Source organism: Phoenix dactylifera, chromosome 3, assembly GCF_009389715.1.
Source record: "Phoenix dactylifera cultivar Barhee BC4 chromosome 3, palm_55x_up_171113_PBpolish2nd_filt_p, whole genome shotgun sequence".
Taxonomy (NCBI): Eukaryota; Viridiplantae; Streptophyta; class Magnoliopsida; order Arecales; family Arecaceae; genus Phoenix; species Phoenix dactylifera.
The window spans coordinates 8,376,641-8,394,073 of record NC_052394.1 but is presented as its reverse complement, the minus strand read 5'-3'; the positions used below and the strand labels follow the sequence as shown (position 1 = coordinate 8,394,073).

The following is a 17,433-nucleotide window of genomic DNA, read 5'->3' as shown; positions in this document are numbered from 1 at the left end:
GGATAAACTCAGGACACTCGGTGAACGGCACGCGTCATATCTTATCTAAATTCCCTGCACAAAGACTAACGCACCACTTACCTGGTAACAAGACACAACCCATATAATTACCATTAAACCCTCCAAGGACCATCATTATAGCGTGTACACCATGAAACCCCCCCGCACCAGACCCATTACGAGTCCACCACAGGAAGTGGGACCCAGAGAAAAAACTCGAAGTCTTAGGTTCCTTTCTAGGTCCAATTATCGAGTCCTCCAAATCTTCAACACTGCAATAGGATAGGTAAGTAATTAACACTTGCGTCGCCTACTTAACTGGAACAGAGACACTCACGGGATACGACGATGGTATCAATATGTGATTCGATCCCATCTCCAGCCAGGATTCACAAAGAGCTAACAGGTAATTCGTGCAGTATTTCACTGAAACGTGGATAATTATAAATCGTTCCAGTAGATGATTTGTGGAAACGGCTGTCCGCTGTTCGCCAACAGCATCTGGAGATATATCGGGTCCTCCGGTCGTAACGGCGAAGCCGGTACAGAGGCGAGAGCATGTCGTTTTGCTCACTGACCTCGCTATAAATACCCGCTTCGCCGAGCTCAAACGTATCCTTCCATTCGGTGCCAAGCAGTGTCTCTGTCTTTATCTCTCTCTCTCTCTCTCTTCTCGTGGTGGTGGGAAATGGCGGCCGGGCCGGAGAGGGATATAGACGAGCTGCCGAAGAATCCGGCCAACTACACGGCGCTGACCCCGCTGTGGTTCCTGGAGCGGGCCGCGACGGTCCACCCGGACCGGCTCGCGGTGGTCCACGGCCCGGCCCGTTACACCTGGGCCGACACCTACCGCCGGTGTCGCCGCCTCGCCTCCGCCCTCGCCGGCCGTTCGATCGGCCCCGGCAGCACAGTATCTCTCCCACACCCTCCCCCCCTCTCTCATTTCCCCTTCTTTCCTGGAGACTCGTCGTTATTCATTCATTCATTTATTTATATGTTTGTATTCATTTTTTATTTTTCCACTTGTTTTGACCGCGACCAAAAAGGAATTTTCGAGATGGTGTTGAAAGTTTGACGCAATTATTAAAATATCGAAAAATCTGGGATTTTTTTTTTTAACGCCAAGTCTGTTGCAGTTATGGTTTATGATGCATTGTCCTAGATATTAAATTTCATTGAGTTATGTTTCATTTTACTTTTTATATGGATTTTATTTTATTTTTATGTTTTTAGTATAGTAGAGATTGTATTTTGTTGTTTGTGTAATATTGCTAAGATTTTTCCTGGTTTCATTTTTGGATCGGAAAATTATTAAGGGTAAATCGGAAGATTCATATTGAAGGAGATTATTAGGCTTGCCTAAAACAAAAAGCAAGTGGAAATATTTAACTTCCTTGGTTTGCTTTATTTTATTCGAAAAGGTCAGCTAGAAAAGAAATTTTTTCTATTAATTTTCGATATATACAAAAGATCTCAGTTAGAGAATTCGTCCAAATATTAACCCCTTTTTTTTTGAAGAGGGGCTCCGTGGAAGTCAAGAACTTTCTTGTTTTGGATAGAAATGGTCAAGGGGTTGGGGGACGGCATTTATTTTAAAAGGATAGCTTACTTGTGAAATTTCTATTTTTATGAATCGTATTTTTAAAAGGTCATGATCCTTTTATTCACCGGGCCGATTAATCATTGGTAAGGAATGATCACAACATAGTAATAACTTTGTGGACTCATAAAGTTACCAAAAAATGATATCCATAAGATAGAAGGAAAAATGGGTATAAAAAAGTGAACGCAAGCTTGTGCATTTCCATTGATTTATTTTTTGAAACCAATATGATTGGGAATCTTGTTCAAACCAAGAAGTTATAATATAGGCTGCTGCTTGAATTTTCCAAATTTCAAAATCACGATCTTATCCCTTTTCTTAATTAAAAGTCCCAGATTTTTCAAGTCAAGATTTTTTAGCTGGTATTCGGTTGGTAGAAGCAGAAGGCCAAAGCTGAAAGTTATAAAAATGATTGAGAGGGAAAATTCATGAATCAGGCAAACTTATCTTTGGTTAACTCCAAAACAAATTAAACACTTATATGTAGAAAAGTCATGCATGATATACTGCCTTGCATAATCTAATGACACTGACTTGATAACGTAATTATTCTGAATTAGTACCACAAATGAAGATTGTATTTCCTTGAAATCTGTAATGGTTGGTTAATCCAAGGAAGAAAATTTGGATGGTAGACTGGCAATTCCAGTAGCTCATTTTGACGACTAACCAGCAATGGAATTAGCATGCGAAATTTACGTCAGCCATGAATTCCGTAGTCGACTTGTTTACTTATTTTGTAGCGATGCTCCATTTCTGTATGTTATTTCTTTTAGTTAGTTGTGATGGTATGCAGTCACATGCTAACTTTTGTTTTGTTGCTTACTTTGTTTGTGGCCATCCTGTTGCTGCTGTGCAGGCTTTCTGGTAATCTTCATTATCCTAGTAAAGAAAAAGGATTGGTTCATAAGTTGGCCTTGGTTTTGTCTTTGTGTCTGTCCTTTCATGTGATGATATTGATTCGTTGAACATCCCATCACCGTCACTTGTCTTGTGAAATATATTCCATGTTTTAACTTATCATATGCTCAATTGTATGCATAATTTTTATTAAGAACCTTTTTCGCTTTTGTTTTAACGTTCATAGAACTAAACTGGGACAGGGCTGATGATTGCGCTTAAAATAGAGTAACATGGCTCCCATTATGCCACACATAAACAATTCTCTTGTTATGTGGCAAGAGGAGATTAGTGCGACTCGCAAATTTGTTGTCAATCATGATGGGCTGTTTGATTATGGAGTTGCCAAGTCAGCAGTCATGGGCACAATAAGTTTTCATGGGTGCATAACGGGCGCCCTGAAGCATTTTCTGGTTAAATGTTCAAATGAAGGGAGACATATCTCTAGGTAAATGTTCAAATGATAAGCTTATCTCATGATCTTTTGGATTACTTAGATCATCTGATTTGATCCTCCCCTCTCTCTCTCTCTCTCTCTCTCTCTCTCTCTCTCTCTCTCTAAATAGGTAGCTTCAGACAGGGGAGGGAGGGAAACAGTAGGTTCAACTTTCTCAAGATCAGGTAAATACTCTTCTGGGAAAAGAAAGTGCAATAGTGGCTTTTGGGGCCTCCAAACTTAAAACTAAGCTGGGGTTACGCAAATTGAGAGTTCTGTTTCTTTTTAAACATATGACATGGTGTTGCCAATGATGTATGGTTTGCGAGACCAAGAAGTTTGTTTGACAATTTGATCTACGTGAATATGGAATCCAGGCTGCTTGGATGCTTATTGTGAGTTTCACAGTATGTTTTGTTCTGTGAGAGTTGGCAAGCTTAATAGATTCTTGTATGTCAATGAGCATTTGACTCACAGTTGCCTGGAAAAGAAAAGTTAGGGAATGATCCAAATATGCATGAGCCAGGATTCTTAGATATGTATGAGCTGGAAGAGTTTGGAATGATGACAAAAGATTGGAAATTGATGAGCGGATACAAATATTCCAAAAAGGAAGGTATTCATTTGGTGTATGTTATTGTGCTCTTGTTCAGACATCATCACCTAATTTGGCATAGATGTTTCAGTTTCTTCGTGTAATGACTCTTTTCTTCTAGTTCAGGGTAATAGCTTTGTTTGGGAGTGAGATGAGCTAGTTGTAGATCAGATAGCTGAAATAAATCTGGATGTCATTTTCTCTGCCTACCATTTTATGTAGGAATACTTTTCCATTACCTGCATTTGTATCCTCTCTGGTATGACATTAATGGCTTGTCTTATTGATATACAAGACATGCATCAATTCTTAAAACATTGCCAACATTTATACCCATTTCTTCTTTAGTATTGCTGCAGTCATTATTTTTATATAACTTGCAAAATCTAGAGTATAGATTACAATTTATTCTTGAAATGACACTCATTATGTTACACAAGATTTCCAAGTTGATTTTGTTGCTGCTGCAATAATTAACTGAAAGAAATTGTTTTCTTGATTTTATTAGGTAGCTGTAATTGCACCAAATATCCCAGCTATCTATGAAGCTCATTTTGGAGTTCCGATGGCTCGTGCAGTTGTGAACTGTGTCAACATTCGGCTTAATGCTCCTGCAATTGCTTTTCTTTTGGATCATTCTTCATCTGAAGTTGTTATGGTGGATCAGGAGTTCTTTTCATTGGCTGAGGAATCTTTGAAGATAATAGCAGAGAAAAAGAAAGGGGCCTTCAGGCCTCCAATTTTAATTGTTATAGGTGATGAAACCTGTGATCCCAAGTCTCTTCAAATTGCTGTAAGAAAAGGTGCTATTGAATATGAGAAGTTTCTAGAATCTGGTGACCCTGAGTTTGCTTGGAAGCCACCAAAGGATGAGTGGCAGAGCATTGCTTTGGGTTACACTTCAGGAACAACATCCAGTCCAAAGGGTGTGGTATTGCATCATAGGGGTGCTTATCTTATGGCTTTTAGTAATGCTCTGATATGGGGAATGAATGAAGGGGCTATTTACTTGTGGACTCTGCCCATGTTCCATTGCAATGGCTGGTGCTTCACTTGGTCACTGGCTGCTCTCTGTGGAACAAGCATATGTCTTCGCCAGGTATGTCCTTAAGGTTTATTTATTATTTAGATTTTGTTTCATTTGGCACTGCACTGGTGAAAGTTGTTATTAGATTACGTATTTGCATCTTGTTGGTAATTAGTTACGTAAGATGCTTGTATCGTGGTTCGATGAATTTAAGTAAGATGATCAATTTTGTTATTCAAGCAGAAAACCGCTTGCTGTTAAATGCATTCCCGAAATACATATACACTAGATTACCTTCTGGTAAAGGTGCCACAAGGAAATGAAATGACCTTGAAACTCATATACGGATATTGCTTAATATCGGTAATACATACATAAAGCTGCTTTGTATAGTAACAAGCATACTTCATTGCTGTGGTGGCAATTCTTTTCCCTGGTGAGAGTAACTTGTTTAACATAAAGTTGAGACTGGTCTTTCTTCCTCTCCTTGGATGAACAACAATATTTAAATGACACTCTGCCTGACACGCTTGGACTAATGCCAAACAGGATAAATTGATGAATATTCCATTCAATTGGTCTTGTTGTTTTACCAAACACCCCTAATAAGGAGAGAGTCTGTTTACATACTGGACCTGTGCAAAACAAATGATGAAGGATGAAACGAAAAGGATATGAACAATTTCATATGGGTAAGAGAGGATTTGTTGGTTATTGCTGTTCTTTCTTTGAGCCAAATAAAAAAGACAAGAAATCTTGGTTATGAAGTGGACATTGTTCAGTATTTCTGAGTTAATGGCTAAATGTACTATTTCCCTATTGATAGAAATGCATACAAAGGTGACAGGCTGTGCGTGTTCCCGACCTGAGCAATCATCTGAAATAGATGAAATAGTGGCAGAAAAGAAAAGCTCATTGTTATGAGCAAGATATGCACAATCCAAAATATGCGAGGCAGGACTTGTTGGTTATGATCATATTCTCTTTGCAATGAAGAGGACATACTTAATTGTTCTTGAGAAAATTGTGCCCGTATAGATTATACCATGCACATTTAAGAGACAATATATGAGTATTAGTTGAGATACTGTGGTCCTGTTTAAGAATTAAAAAATGGTTAGTAAAAAGGATATTGTGGAAAACGGACTGGTATAGCAGTGAAGGGCAAAACAAATAAGATATGCACAATCCCTTATGGGTGAGTCAGGAGTTATGGGTTATGGTCATATTCTCTTCGCAATGAAGAGGACATACTTCAGTGTTCTTGAGATGATTCTGCCCGTTTAGATTATACCATGCACATCTAATAGACAACATATTTGAGTATTAGTTGCGATAGTCATGTTTAAGAACTAAAAAGCCTTAGTAAAAAGGTCCCAAGAATAACTGAATGGAAGTTTGATGGGTTGTGGATTGAGATATGAGTCTAAATGTGCGATGTATCTAAACCTCAAAGATTTAGATATAAGCGGTATTGAGCATTCAGAATTACACTTGATTAGATAGATCTGACTTCCTGGATGATGTTTGTTTGCTTCGGTTATCTACAAGTAGGAAGTTGTTTTCATTGTTACACTAATCTTATTCGAATATAAATTTATTATTTTACCAAGTGTGCTGTGGCGTGGATGAATTGAACAACCGAAATATTATCAGATGGTGAGTATGTTGATGTTTATTTCCTCCTGTCAAAAAAGTTTTACCTTGAGCATTAGTGACGTGTGATCTGCAACATCCAGCAATGGTAATTTGTCCAATAAGTAACTCACCACATCAGCTTGGTAGATGACTAGATGTAGTCCCTATAACTAAATCCTTGGTAACAGGTCTGTATTTCATATGCAAAGGAATATTTTGCGAATGATTACTTGCTTTCTTTGTTCTGTAGTTTAAAATCGGCTGAATATTGTTGAAAAACAATCAGACTGTGCCCAAGGGACCCTCACATTTTCATCTAGCATGTATCTATCACAAAAGTATTGAGACTTTGAGAGTTTGGCAAAGTTATGTCAAGTAAAATTAAACTGTGAATGTGGTGCTTTAGGTTGTCATGTGATCGAAGTATCTCAACATTTAGTAGAAAATTTTGCAATCAAAGATAAAAGGTACAAAATTTAATTTGTATTGTTTTTGGTCAATTAACTGGCTCTGAGGACATTAACATGAAGCAAGCCAGTGATTAGAACATGGAGTTTATGAATAGTAAAACTAGGAGGATAGGATTAGAAATAATTACTTAAAAATAAAGTCTAGGATTGTTATCCTCTATTGCAGGGTAGGATTCTCATCTTACAATATTCATGTGAACGAAATAATATCAGGTGGCTGTGGAAGGGAAAAAAGGGATATATCTAATTGCAGAATGGATCCATTGGTTGGGATTGGAAGCAGATCTAACACTTGGTAGAAATGTGTGGATCGCAACAATGGAGATAAGCTTACTAGTTATGGTCATGGTAATATCTGGCTGGTATTACTGCATTCCACCTTCCATTCTCTGTTTTTACACCGAGAAGTTCACATCTCCCAGCTGCATTGCATGTCTGTATTATCTTCTGGTTTTGTCCTTTCTTTTCCTCACCTTTTAACTGGTGAATTTACTATTAGCTCATGTTCCATCCTAAAGTAATATGTGTGCAATTTTTCTTTTCCATTTTTTGATTCTGAGCATGAAACTGTTGCATCATCATCATTCTAGGCACAACTCTCACTGTTCAAAGAGAAGAGGGAAAAAGTGAAACCGCGTAGCAATATGAATATATACTTTTGGAAAGACACGGGTTCTCGTACTGGTTTATATCTACATCTACCACGTACCAATATGAATATATACTTTTGGATCCTTTTTCCTTGGCTGATATAAGATGATATCATATAACAGACAACTGAGATATTTTAATCTCTGTCCTACTGTCTTATCATTATAATGAATCACTAAATATTCCCAAAAAGGAATCTATCCTTTACTGAATCTGCTAAAAGTGCGGTATCTCTTTTTTTTCAAAAAAAAAAAAAATTGTTGGCATATGACTGTCTAGATTCCCAGATAACTTGGTCATTTATAAATTTAAATTAAATAATATAATATTTCTGCTCTTTCATCAGAAATGTGTAAAAAGAATGTTCTTGGCTTATACCAATATTTTTGTGCACTGAGGCTGCTGAGATCTCAGAGATTTGAAACCTTCCTAAGAGATTGCTCATTTGTGCAATAGCCGTCATATTTTCTTTTTTGGTTTCATTCTACCTGCATTGCAGGTGACAGCCAAGGCCATCTACTCAGCCATAGCCAACCATGGTGTGACCCACTTCTGTGCTGCCCCAGTTGTCCTCAACACCATCATCAATGCATCTCCAAGTGATGCCATCCTCCCCCTCCCTCGCGTCGTCAATGTCATGACGGCTGGCGCAGCCCCACCCCCATCAGTCCTGGCTGCCATGTCCAGCCTTGGTTTCCGCATCACACACACCTATGGCCTATCTGAGACATATGGCCCATCTACTGTGTGCGCTTGGAAGCCTGAATGGGACCGCCTCTTGCCTGAGGAACGGGCCCGGCTCCATGCCCGCCAAGGTGTTCGCTACATTGGCATGGAAGGCCTTGATGTTGTTAACCTAAAGACCATGGCCCCTGTCCCTGCAGACGGCACTACCCTAGGAGAAATTGTTATGCGAGGGAATTTAGTCATGAAGGGCTACCTTAAAAATCCAAAAGCAAATGAAGAGGCCTTCGCAAATGGTTGGTACCACTCTGGTGACTTGGGCGTGAAGCATCCGGATGGATATATAGAAGTGAAGGACCGAGCAAAGGACATTATAATCTCAGGGGGTGAGAATATTAGTAGCCTGGAGGTGGAGAGTGCATTATATTTGCATTCTGCTGTTTTGGAAGCTTCAGTGGTGGCTCGGCCTGATGAGCGGTGGGGGGAGTCACCATGCGCCTTTGTGACATTGAAGGAAGGTGTTGATCAGACCAATGAGACAGCATTGGCGGAGGACATCATGAAGCTTTGTCGCGCAAAGATGCCAGCTTATTGGGTTCCAAAGTCCGTAGTGTTCGGTCCCCTGCCAAAGACTTCTACAGGGAAGGTAAAGAAGCATGAGCTGAGGGCAAAGGCCAAGGAGATGGGACCAGTGAAAAAGAGCAGATTGTGAGTTTCTGCTGCTGCTGCTGCTGCTGCTGCTCTATGCTTCCTATGGATAGGCTTGATAATAAGTTTCAGGGTCAATGAATGGTGGGTCCTGAGTAATACCATCAAGCTTTTGTATTTTAGGCATGTAATTTTTCTTTCTTTCTTTCTTTCTTTCTTTTTTTGGTGAGAAACATTTGAATAATGTTAAACTATAGAATATATTGGACCTATAGATGGCTACAGATTAAGGTGAATAAATGCTCAGGTGGTCTGATGGATTTCTGGTTTTGAGTGCTTGCACTCTCGGCTGTTAAAGACTAAAAAGATTTCAGCTGAAGGTGCATCCGCATGGAGATTATAGATTTGAACATGAATCTACCTTATCCTAGCTGCAATTTTGGCCTGATGGAATGTTTTTGAATTTTGTGTGGGATTAGACATTTCATTGGTTGTATTTTCTGTGATGTGGGTTATATATCTGCCACAAAGAAACCTAATTTAATTGCAGGACTTTGTATGGTGCATAGTTCATACAAAACTTTTAAGATGTGTGGAAGCTGTACTGGAAAGTTACCATGAATGAAACCTTGATAGGAAACTTGGTGGTGCACTGGCATGTTGTAGCTGATCTATTGGAATATGCTGTATGGGGGGCTTCACTTGACTCTGCACCACTCTTAAATTTTGTTGGTTGGCCTCCGAAAGTATGGAAGTTCAGTTCTTCTGTGGTTAATGCTGCTGGCCAGTTCTACCTGTTATATTACTCACTGTTTACTCTTTCCAAATTGATCTTAGGCTTGATCTTTTTCTTCTTTTTCTTTTCCAACAACAGATAAAGAGCTAACAAGACAGGTTACTGAAATCTAACTTCTTGTTTTCTCCGAAAAATGTATTCGCACAATTGAGATGAGATGAGATGATCGTCGCCGTGCAGGAAGAGAGAGTAAGAAGCTCAGCCAACCTTTTAGCCTTGACTTGGATTTGTATTTGAACTTACTTTTCTTTTGAGGTTTAGATTTTATAGCTATATTTGTTCCATTCATTGAATCCTTCAGCCTTGTTTGGTGGTCGGGTGCAACTTGCAAGCTTGATTGGATTGTGTTCTCACTCTCATTTTAAGGCCAATGCATAATTAATGAATTTGAACCCTAAAAATAGTTTGGCTCAAATGAATTGAAGCTAAAACACATCCAAGTTCCCTACATTTTTCACGTGAAGATGGACGAGATAAGACTTGGTAGTCTAATAACATAGCCGCCTTCTTTCTTTTCCCCCACTCTTATTCTTCCTTTGAATTCCAATGACCTAGCAATTTGACTAAAACATTCAACCACCCAACCTACCTGTCTTTGGAAATTATTTCGTTCAATTATATTGTGCTAATAGTTTGAATATTTCTTTTCCATTAGACTTCGTCAAACTCTTTCTTCCTTTCTATTTTTCCTGACCTGACTCTTTATTTTTTGTAAGTAATCTAAGTTGCATCTCATCCTTTCACGATTTATCCATCTCATTTTCCCATCCACGCTTTCTAATTTGTGAACGTATTTGTTTCCTTCTTCTCAGACGAACATAATTTCTCAATGTTACTAGTCCAATGGCATCTTTCACCAACCTCTACCTACCTCCACCAAACAATTGAGCCCAATCATGTCATACTCCTAAGTCCTACCTCCCAGCATCTCTTATTACTGAAATTAATCATTCAAATGCTCTGGCCATGTAGCTTTCGTGAAGTAAAATATATGTGTCACAATAATGAATTGTGGATGGAAAGATTACTGCTCGATTGGTAGACTCTTGGGCTACTTATCTTGCCAGTAAAGCATTCCAAATTTTTATAGAGAAAGCCAAACTAAAGGTGGAGGAGCATTTTATTTTGGATGAGTAACCCTGACGGCTACATCGATTCCATGAAATGAGACATTTATGTAGCATGCTAATGCTGCTCTATCATCATGCTATCGTAGCCATTTACTACACTCAGACGGTCCTAGTCCTGCACCTTTTATAGAGTGCTTGGTTGTATGTTTCTGGGCAAGCCTTCCAAGTTCATTACTATAATTACTCCTTGTCTAGTATTTGTTTTGCTACAGTTCACCCATAATTCTAGCTCTACTAGCAAGTTAATGTAACAATCTGGATGATAGCATTTGCTACGTAGCCTCAATTGCCATTTTTGAGGTGAGATATACAACATTATTAACTAAATCTCCGATCTTCGCTCTTTTTCGCTGTCATATCAAAAATATTAATGATATTTTAAACCGATCCAAATGATTTGGAACAATTATAGCATAAAGTCGATAATTTTTTTTTTTGATTAGAATATCAGATTGTATTTCGGTGTTCTAACATTTGAACGTGGTTTTTTCCGAATTTTTTTCCAAGTTGAAGGAAGGTGGTTTTAAATTTGATTATTGCACCGGGTAATTCCATGACGGTGCTTCTATTATTATTTTCAAAAAAAAGAAAGAAAGAAACTATTGCCCTAAGTAATTGTCACCATGCAACTATTATTTTTTTATAAAATCCAAAATTATAAAGATAATAATACCATCACACATATCTTTCATTTAAGACAACATTAGGATCTATATCCACATTATGAGGACATCTTATCCAATATAGCAGAAGAAATGTCTAAGATGAAAAGGTAACGCACGCACGAAGAAGATATACAAGAACATCGAATACGCAAAGGATAACATTAAAAAAAAAAAATCCCAACAAGAGAATAGAGAATCTAGATGGAGAAAGGTATCGACCGGAGCACCAAAATCCAGGGCAAAAAAAAACAAAAGGACAGGATGGAGGAGAGTGTCGGCTGCACGTATTACTCGCACGTGTGAACGTTAGGCTCGTTTGACATGGGCTAACCGGCACCAATAACTTAAACCATTCACTGTTTTGTTTCCTTCCCGTCTCTCTCTCGCCCCCTTCCTTCTCATGACCCTCTTAATTATATTCTCGTTTATCACACCACACTGAACGCGCCCTTCTTGCCTTTCTTTCCTCCCCACGCCACTATATTATGTTTTCTCCATTCTCCTTCCCTTTTCCATCTCTTCTCACCCTCTCTAAGTCCCAACCTGTCTCTATAGTCTCAAGGTTCTCTCACCTCCCTCATCCTCCCATAAATTCTTCATAATTCATACTCAATTCCAATAATTCAAAACTGTCTCAAATTTATCTTTGTCTCAGAAAGAACTATCTCAAATTTGTACCAGTTTTCCTTTATAATGGGTTTTTATATTTCTAATAGATGGACATGTTTCCCTTTTTTTGTGTAGAGAGAGGAGGATTAGAGATGGCAGGCTGCAATGGAGAGGACATGGCATCCCAAGGGGAAGAGGTAAGCTTGATTTTTTTTTTGTGACTCTTGAATGATTTTCCAATGGTTATGAACTTCCATATTGTTGGTTCTATGACATATCTCTCTCTCTCTCTCTCTCTCTCAAAAAAAAAGAAGAAGGTACTGGTTCTATGACATAGCTTACAGTTCAAATGATATTCTGGTTTTAAATTTTTTATGTTTGCAATCACAACTGTTCTTTTCTTTATGTTTTATTAATTCAAATTTTCAATCAAATGGTTTGATATGTAAGAAGGATATATTATTGTTTCTTCAAAAAAATTTTTTGATAAAACTTTCTTCAGATTTTGAAAGATAAGATGCTAACTGTTTAATGAAATAGAATTTACAATAATATGTGGCAAATAATTGGAGAAACCAGTAATAAATGAAGAATTACTCAACTAAATAATTCCACCATAGGAGGATTCATAGAAAGAAATCTACACTTAGAAGAATAAAAAAAAACTTGCTTGGTGTGCCTCTTATTTCCTCAAAAAAAAAAAAGATGGCTCTTGGCTTAGAATTCACGCATAGGCGCATGCCATTCTGGGAAAGGAGGGATCAGTGATTCCATTGTTTATTCCGTGGGTAGCTTTTCCTCCAGAGAAGAATAATTAAGAAACGGGAGAATTTCGCGTCTGCGCTATAATTGGATGATTTGAATATTAGTTCTTTGGTGGTTTTGTGTTCTTTCATTAGGTTGCCATCATGAAATGCCTTGCGACCGGCTAAATTAATGATTGTGAAGGTTCATGCCATTCCTTGAAAGGCGGTCCCCGCATTACCAAGTGCCTGAAACTTCAGGTAGGGGGATTTGGTGCCATCCGAACCTTGTGTATTTATCATGGTCTTTGTCCAAAGAAATTTCTCATGGTAAACCAGTTGTGAGCACAAGTAGGCTTAGCAATTATAATGAAAGACTGATGGAGGCTCTGTGAGAATTCCAAAGTAGCTTCAACTTTTAAAACATTTGTCCACCACAAGAATCCTTGACAATATCTCTACGAAGACTTTTAGCACCTTTGGATAATGCTATATGTTGTCAAAAAATCAAGATTCCATCCTTACATTAAGGGAGAATAAATTTTGAATAATTGAGATAAATTTCCTTCTAAATTTTCCACTCCCTCCATCTTGCCAATCTTCTATACTTGAGAAATGTTAGCTCTACGCAAGTATTGGTGGAGAATGCCTAGTTGCTGTTTGTTGTTTTGTCTCACACCAATAGTCATGTGAGGCCCTACAATAATGGGAAGTATGTGATGCACAGGCATGCACGTGTTGATGTATCATTGCTCTTGTAGAATAACCATATGACCTGCTTTCTTGATTTCATTTTGCTTCATATATAGCCTTTAGTTGTGCTGTATTATAATATTTGAATTCTAGATTAGAACTATGGAAATTTTTGGTGACTGAATCATTGTTAGAAGTTTTTACCTACTTCCAGTGTACCTATTTCAAGTTTCTAAGAGCAGAAACAACACTATTTCACCTATATTTCAATAGTTTTTCTTCCATTTGTAGGTGACACATCCTAATCAAAAATGAGGGTCCATTATGAGGGTTATCATATGGCTCTTCCCTGTCAAATCATCATTAGTGGAGCACCATCAATATATCATCTTTTAAGATACTTAACTGTTCATTTCATTATCCTAAAGAAATGATTCGGATGGGCATTTCTCATCTTTCTTTCCAACAAAGGGAAAAGAAAAAGAAAAGAGAGAGATAATATTTATATATGATCGGTTTTATCTTCATATCTTTTTTGGGGGGACAGTTTTACTTTTTTGAGAAAAGGAGTTGAGGAGACAATTACCTTTGTATTAAAATGTTGGGAAGCAAACCAAACGACATTTCATGTAAAACTTTATAATGTTGGTTACCTATCTGCTTGTTTTTTATGTAGCCTGATTTCAATTCTTTTTTTAAAACTTAATATGCAAATTCGGAAACTGAAGGATAGAGGTAACGGAGGTCTATGTTTTCATTTTTGATTGGTTATTAGTTGCTTCTAAGTGTTAAAATATTTTCTTTATCCCAGGTATCACTGGAGAAAAAGTATGGAGGAATTGCGCCTAAAAAGAAACCCTTGATAGCAAAGGTGAGTTCCGTTAGTTTCAAAGTACAATTCATACCATGAATAGGGGTTTGAATGACACAAGGTTTGTCTCTGGTCTTGTTCTTAAATCTTGAACAATCCAAAATCCAAGACTTGGATGGCTTAATAATTTTGCAAGTCCATCATGGGCCTTATAGAAGAAACCTCTTATTATATCTTTAAGCCTGTTCGTTACTAGACATTTCCAGTTGTCCAAAGCTCTCTTAAACAAAATTATATAACTTAGGCTTCTTACAATAATTTAATAATAAGACATTTGCCATTGGGCTAAATCAAATAGGCTCGGAACAGACACTTCACACTGGCCTGCCATTTATCAAGCCATTTATAGACTGCTCCATGAAGACTATTATCATGACGCATTCAGAGGTATCAATCAGCATTAGGAGAAGCCAATTGGGTACCTGAACTTAGAAAACCTGGTTTACAAAGAAACCAACTCTGAAATCCTAAATGGTGCAAGACTACTTTTTTGCATTTCCTTTTTTTTCATCTAAATTATTGATCTGTGCCCCTGTTTTTATATTATAATTGGTTGCAGGACCATGAGAGAGCCTACTTTGATTCTGCTGACTGGGCCCTTGGCAAGGTAAGCACAGAATACTTCCAGCATTAGCCCTACATATGATGGAAAATCTAATATGAGATGGAAAAAGTCATCTCAATGGAGACATGGGAAGTGGTGTGGCCAACCATAGCCTATTTGTTGCTGCGCTTGGTGACAAGGGCATACCCAATCTGTTCATAAAATGATCTAGTCCTGGCCAATCAAACAGTGGGTCAGACTTTGTTCATGATGGATAGTGTACGCTCTTGAGCACAGTTATACTGGCTTAAATAAGCTTGAAGGCTTGGGCCTGATCTGTGATAGGTGATCTATGGACTGGCCGCACCATCTTTATTCATAAAACATCTAAAGAAATTTCAGTTAACTCGAAAGTATAACTTCTTTTTCCTTTTTTTAACATTTATGTTTTAGCAAGGAGCAAATCTGAAAACAGGAACTGCCATTGAATCACTGAAGCCCAAGTTGAAGGTACATAGATATCATTCCTTCTTCTATGTACAGATATTCCAATATATAGTATTAATTATACAGCAAGGTTTTATTAGAACCAAATTCAATCGTAATGCAAGCATTTTTATTTTCTATTTCTCTATATATTTTAAATTAAATGGTGATCCCTGCAGCGAACACCTCATCATCAACTCCCCCCTCGAAAGCCTATGTGCACCTTTGATGGGGAGAACAGGGTAAGCTTCCATTTAGCAGCATGGCTCCTTTTTGTTACTTCCTTGGATTCTAGTACAAATATATCTGGCTAATTTCATTCTCAAACAATATTTGTTTTTGCCCAACTGATCTTGCAGGCATAGAAGGTCGATTTAAGATTTAAGAGAATGCTGTGTGTAAGACTTTTCTGAAATCTATCTGAAATGAGAAGGCATGGACTTGGTGCAAAGTGTGATGTATATATGTAGTCATTTGAGTCATGGATTTCTCCATTGCTGCAGTCCTTGGACTGATTCTAAACAGCTGTCCCTTCTTCAAAGAAACCTGCACCTTAGTAAAGGAAGTTTCTTGGATCAGCAGAATGGCTACTTTTCTAATGGTAAGCAATATTTGAATTGTATGCAGCTAGCTGATTTCACTGGACCTCTCATTATTTGACATTTTTATGAGAGGAAAATGAGCTTAGTAGGACTAATATGATTATAACAATCCCATTGTAGTATTATCTTTTGACAGCTAGCATATATCACAGTTGGAGGCTCATCAGGATTTTATTTCCAGCCTGCAAGAACTCTTCATATAGAAGGATTCCGGGAACTTTCATTAATTATCTGAATGATCTTTTTTATTATTATTATTGTGGTGTTTGTTAGTCACCATGCAGGATTGAACCCAGGATCTCTCTTGGTGCCAACAAGAGCTAACAGGTGCTGGCCATTATCTACATAAATACAATTTCCAATCTCCCCTTAAAAAAACATAGAACTCCAAGGGAACCTAGTAATTCACATAAAAGTACATCTCATCAATAGATGAGCTCTGTGTGAGGGATTTTCCCCTTTTAGGTGGCAAATTATATCCTACACCGCATGCACGAATATGATCGTGCATCATGCCAATCATCTTGTCTGCTTTCTATAGGCCAATTATCGAGACGAGCGCATGATAAATAGGACACACAAAGGAGATGATGTGAGTATTAAATCCAATCTTTTATCAAAAAAAGTTTGGTGAAAATAAGTGGCAGCAATCTTAAGTGTGAACTATTGCGAGAAAATTTTTCAGTACCATGGACAGCTTTTCTTTCTTTGTTTGTCATTTTCACTTTTAATCCTATTGACTGAAAGTATTATGAGCCGGGATCCTAATCATGGCCATCTGTGCGATGACCATGATTGTGTGGTATGCTGCCCCATGTATAGTTTGAGATAGGGCTGAAAACGAATCGGATACCGATTGGATATTTGATATATCCATATTTTTCAACGAATATGGATACGGATATATCAAAATTAATAACCATATTTATTCTAAACGGATACTAATACGAATCAGATATTAAGCATATAGATATTTGTTATAAACGGATACGAATTGGATATTAAACATATCTATATTTTCTTATCGGAATACGGATATAAATCGGATACTTTTTTTTGGATATTAATCAAATTTTAACAAAATTCAATGATAAAAACTAGCAATAAAGATATGATCATTAAGAAAAGATTCAATTAAAAATATAATTTTAATAAATATTTATTAATAATTAAAACTAATAATTTTATAAGGGATATACTGCTCAAGGGTGCTCGTCACCAAAGTAGACATGATATATGACGCCTTCAAGGTATCTCACGGCTGTCGTCAAGTAGAAACTAGGAAATGGATGGAACCTTCGAAATTCTAATTGCTTGAAAACAATGAAAAGGAAAGCGAGATAAAATGGATGAATGAGAGGTTTGAGCTTTTCATGCATGCCGGATGATTCGAAAAATTTTATTCGAATCGGTATTCGTATTCGGTTACTGTCTTAAGTGACGGTCATCCAATTTTTAGGTTTTTTTTATTTAACTTAAACTTCTTTTTTTTCATTATCCTTATCATACAGATATTCGGATTCGGATTCAAATATGGAAAAATCAGGTATATCCGCATCCATATCCGTATCCAAAATATTTTTGAATTATCTATCTGAATCCGTATTCAGATCCGATCAGACCAAAACAATAGGATCCAAAT

The 17,433-nt window shown here is 37.5% G+C and overlaps 2 protein-coding genes across 3 annotated transcripts; both read left to right on the top strand.

Annotated features, from left to right (window-relative positions):
* Positions 1–608: 608 nt before the first annotated feature.
* Positions 609–9,085, top strand: LOC103700954 (acetate/butyrate--CoA ligase AAE7, peroxisomal-like). The gene is made up of 3 exons (XM_008782856.3): positions 609–910; positions 4,043–4,633; positions 7,820–9,085. The coding sequence occupies exons 1-3, from the start codon at positions 689–691 to the stop codon at positions 8,714–8,716; spliced, it is 1,710 nt and encodes a 569-aa protein (XP_008781078.2). The 5' UTR covers positions 609–688; the 3' UTR covers positions 8,717–9,085.
* A 2,529-nt stretch (positions 9,086–11,614) lies between these two features.
* LOC103700953 lies at positions 11,615–16,018 on the top strand. Of its 2 annotated transcripts, none has more exons than XM_039124516.1 (7): positions 11,615–11,805; positions 11,960–12,049; positions 14,100–14,159; positions 14,719–14,766; positions 15,157–15,213; positions 15,369–15,431; positions 15,549–16,018. In XM_039124516.1, the coding sequence occupies exons 2-7, from the start codon at positions 11,960–11,962 to the stop codon at positions 15,552–15,554; spliced, it is 324 nt and encodes a 107-aa protein (XP_038980444.1). In that variant the 5' UTR covers positions 11,615–11,805; the 3' UTR covers positions 15,555–16,018. The 2 variants fall into 2 exon arrangements, with proteins under 2 accessions (XP_038980444.1, XP_008781077.1); XM_008782855.4 differs by having other exon boundaries at positions 11,617–11,805; positions 11,988–12,049.
* The last annotated feature ends 1,415 nt before the right edge of the window (positions 16,019–17,433 follow it).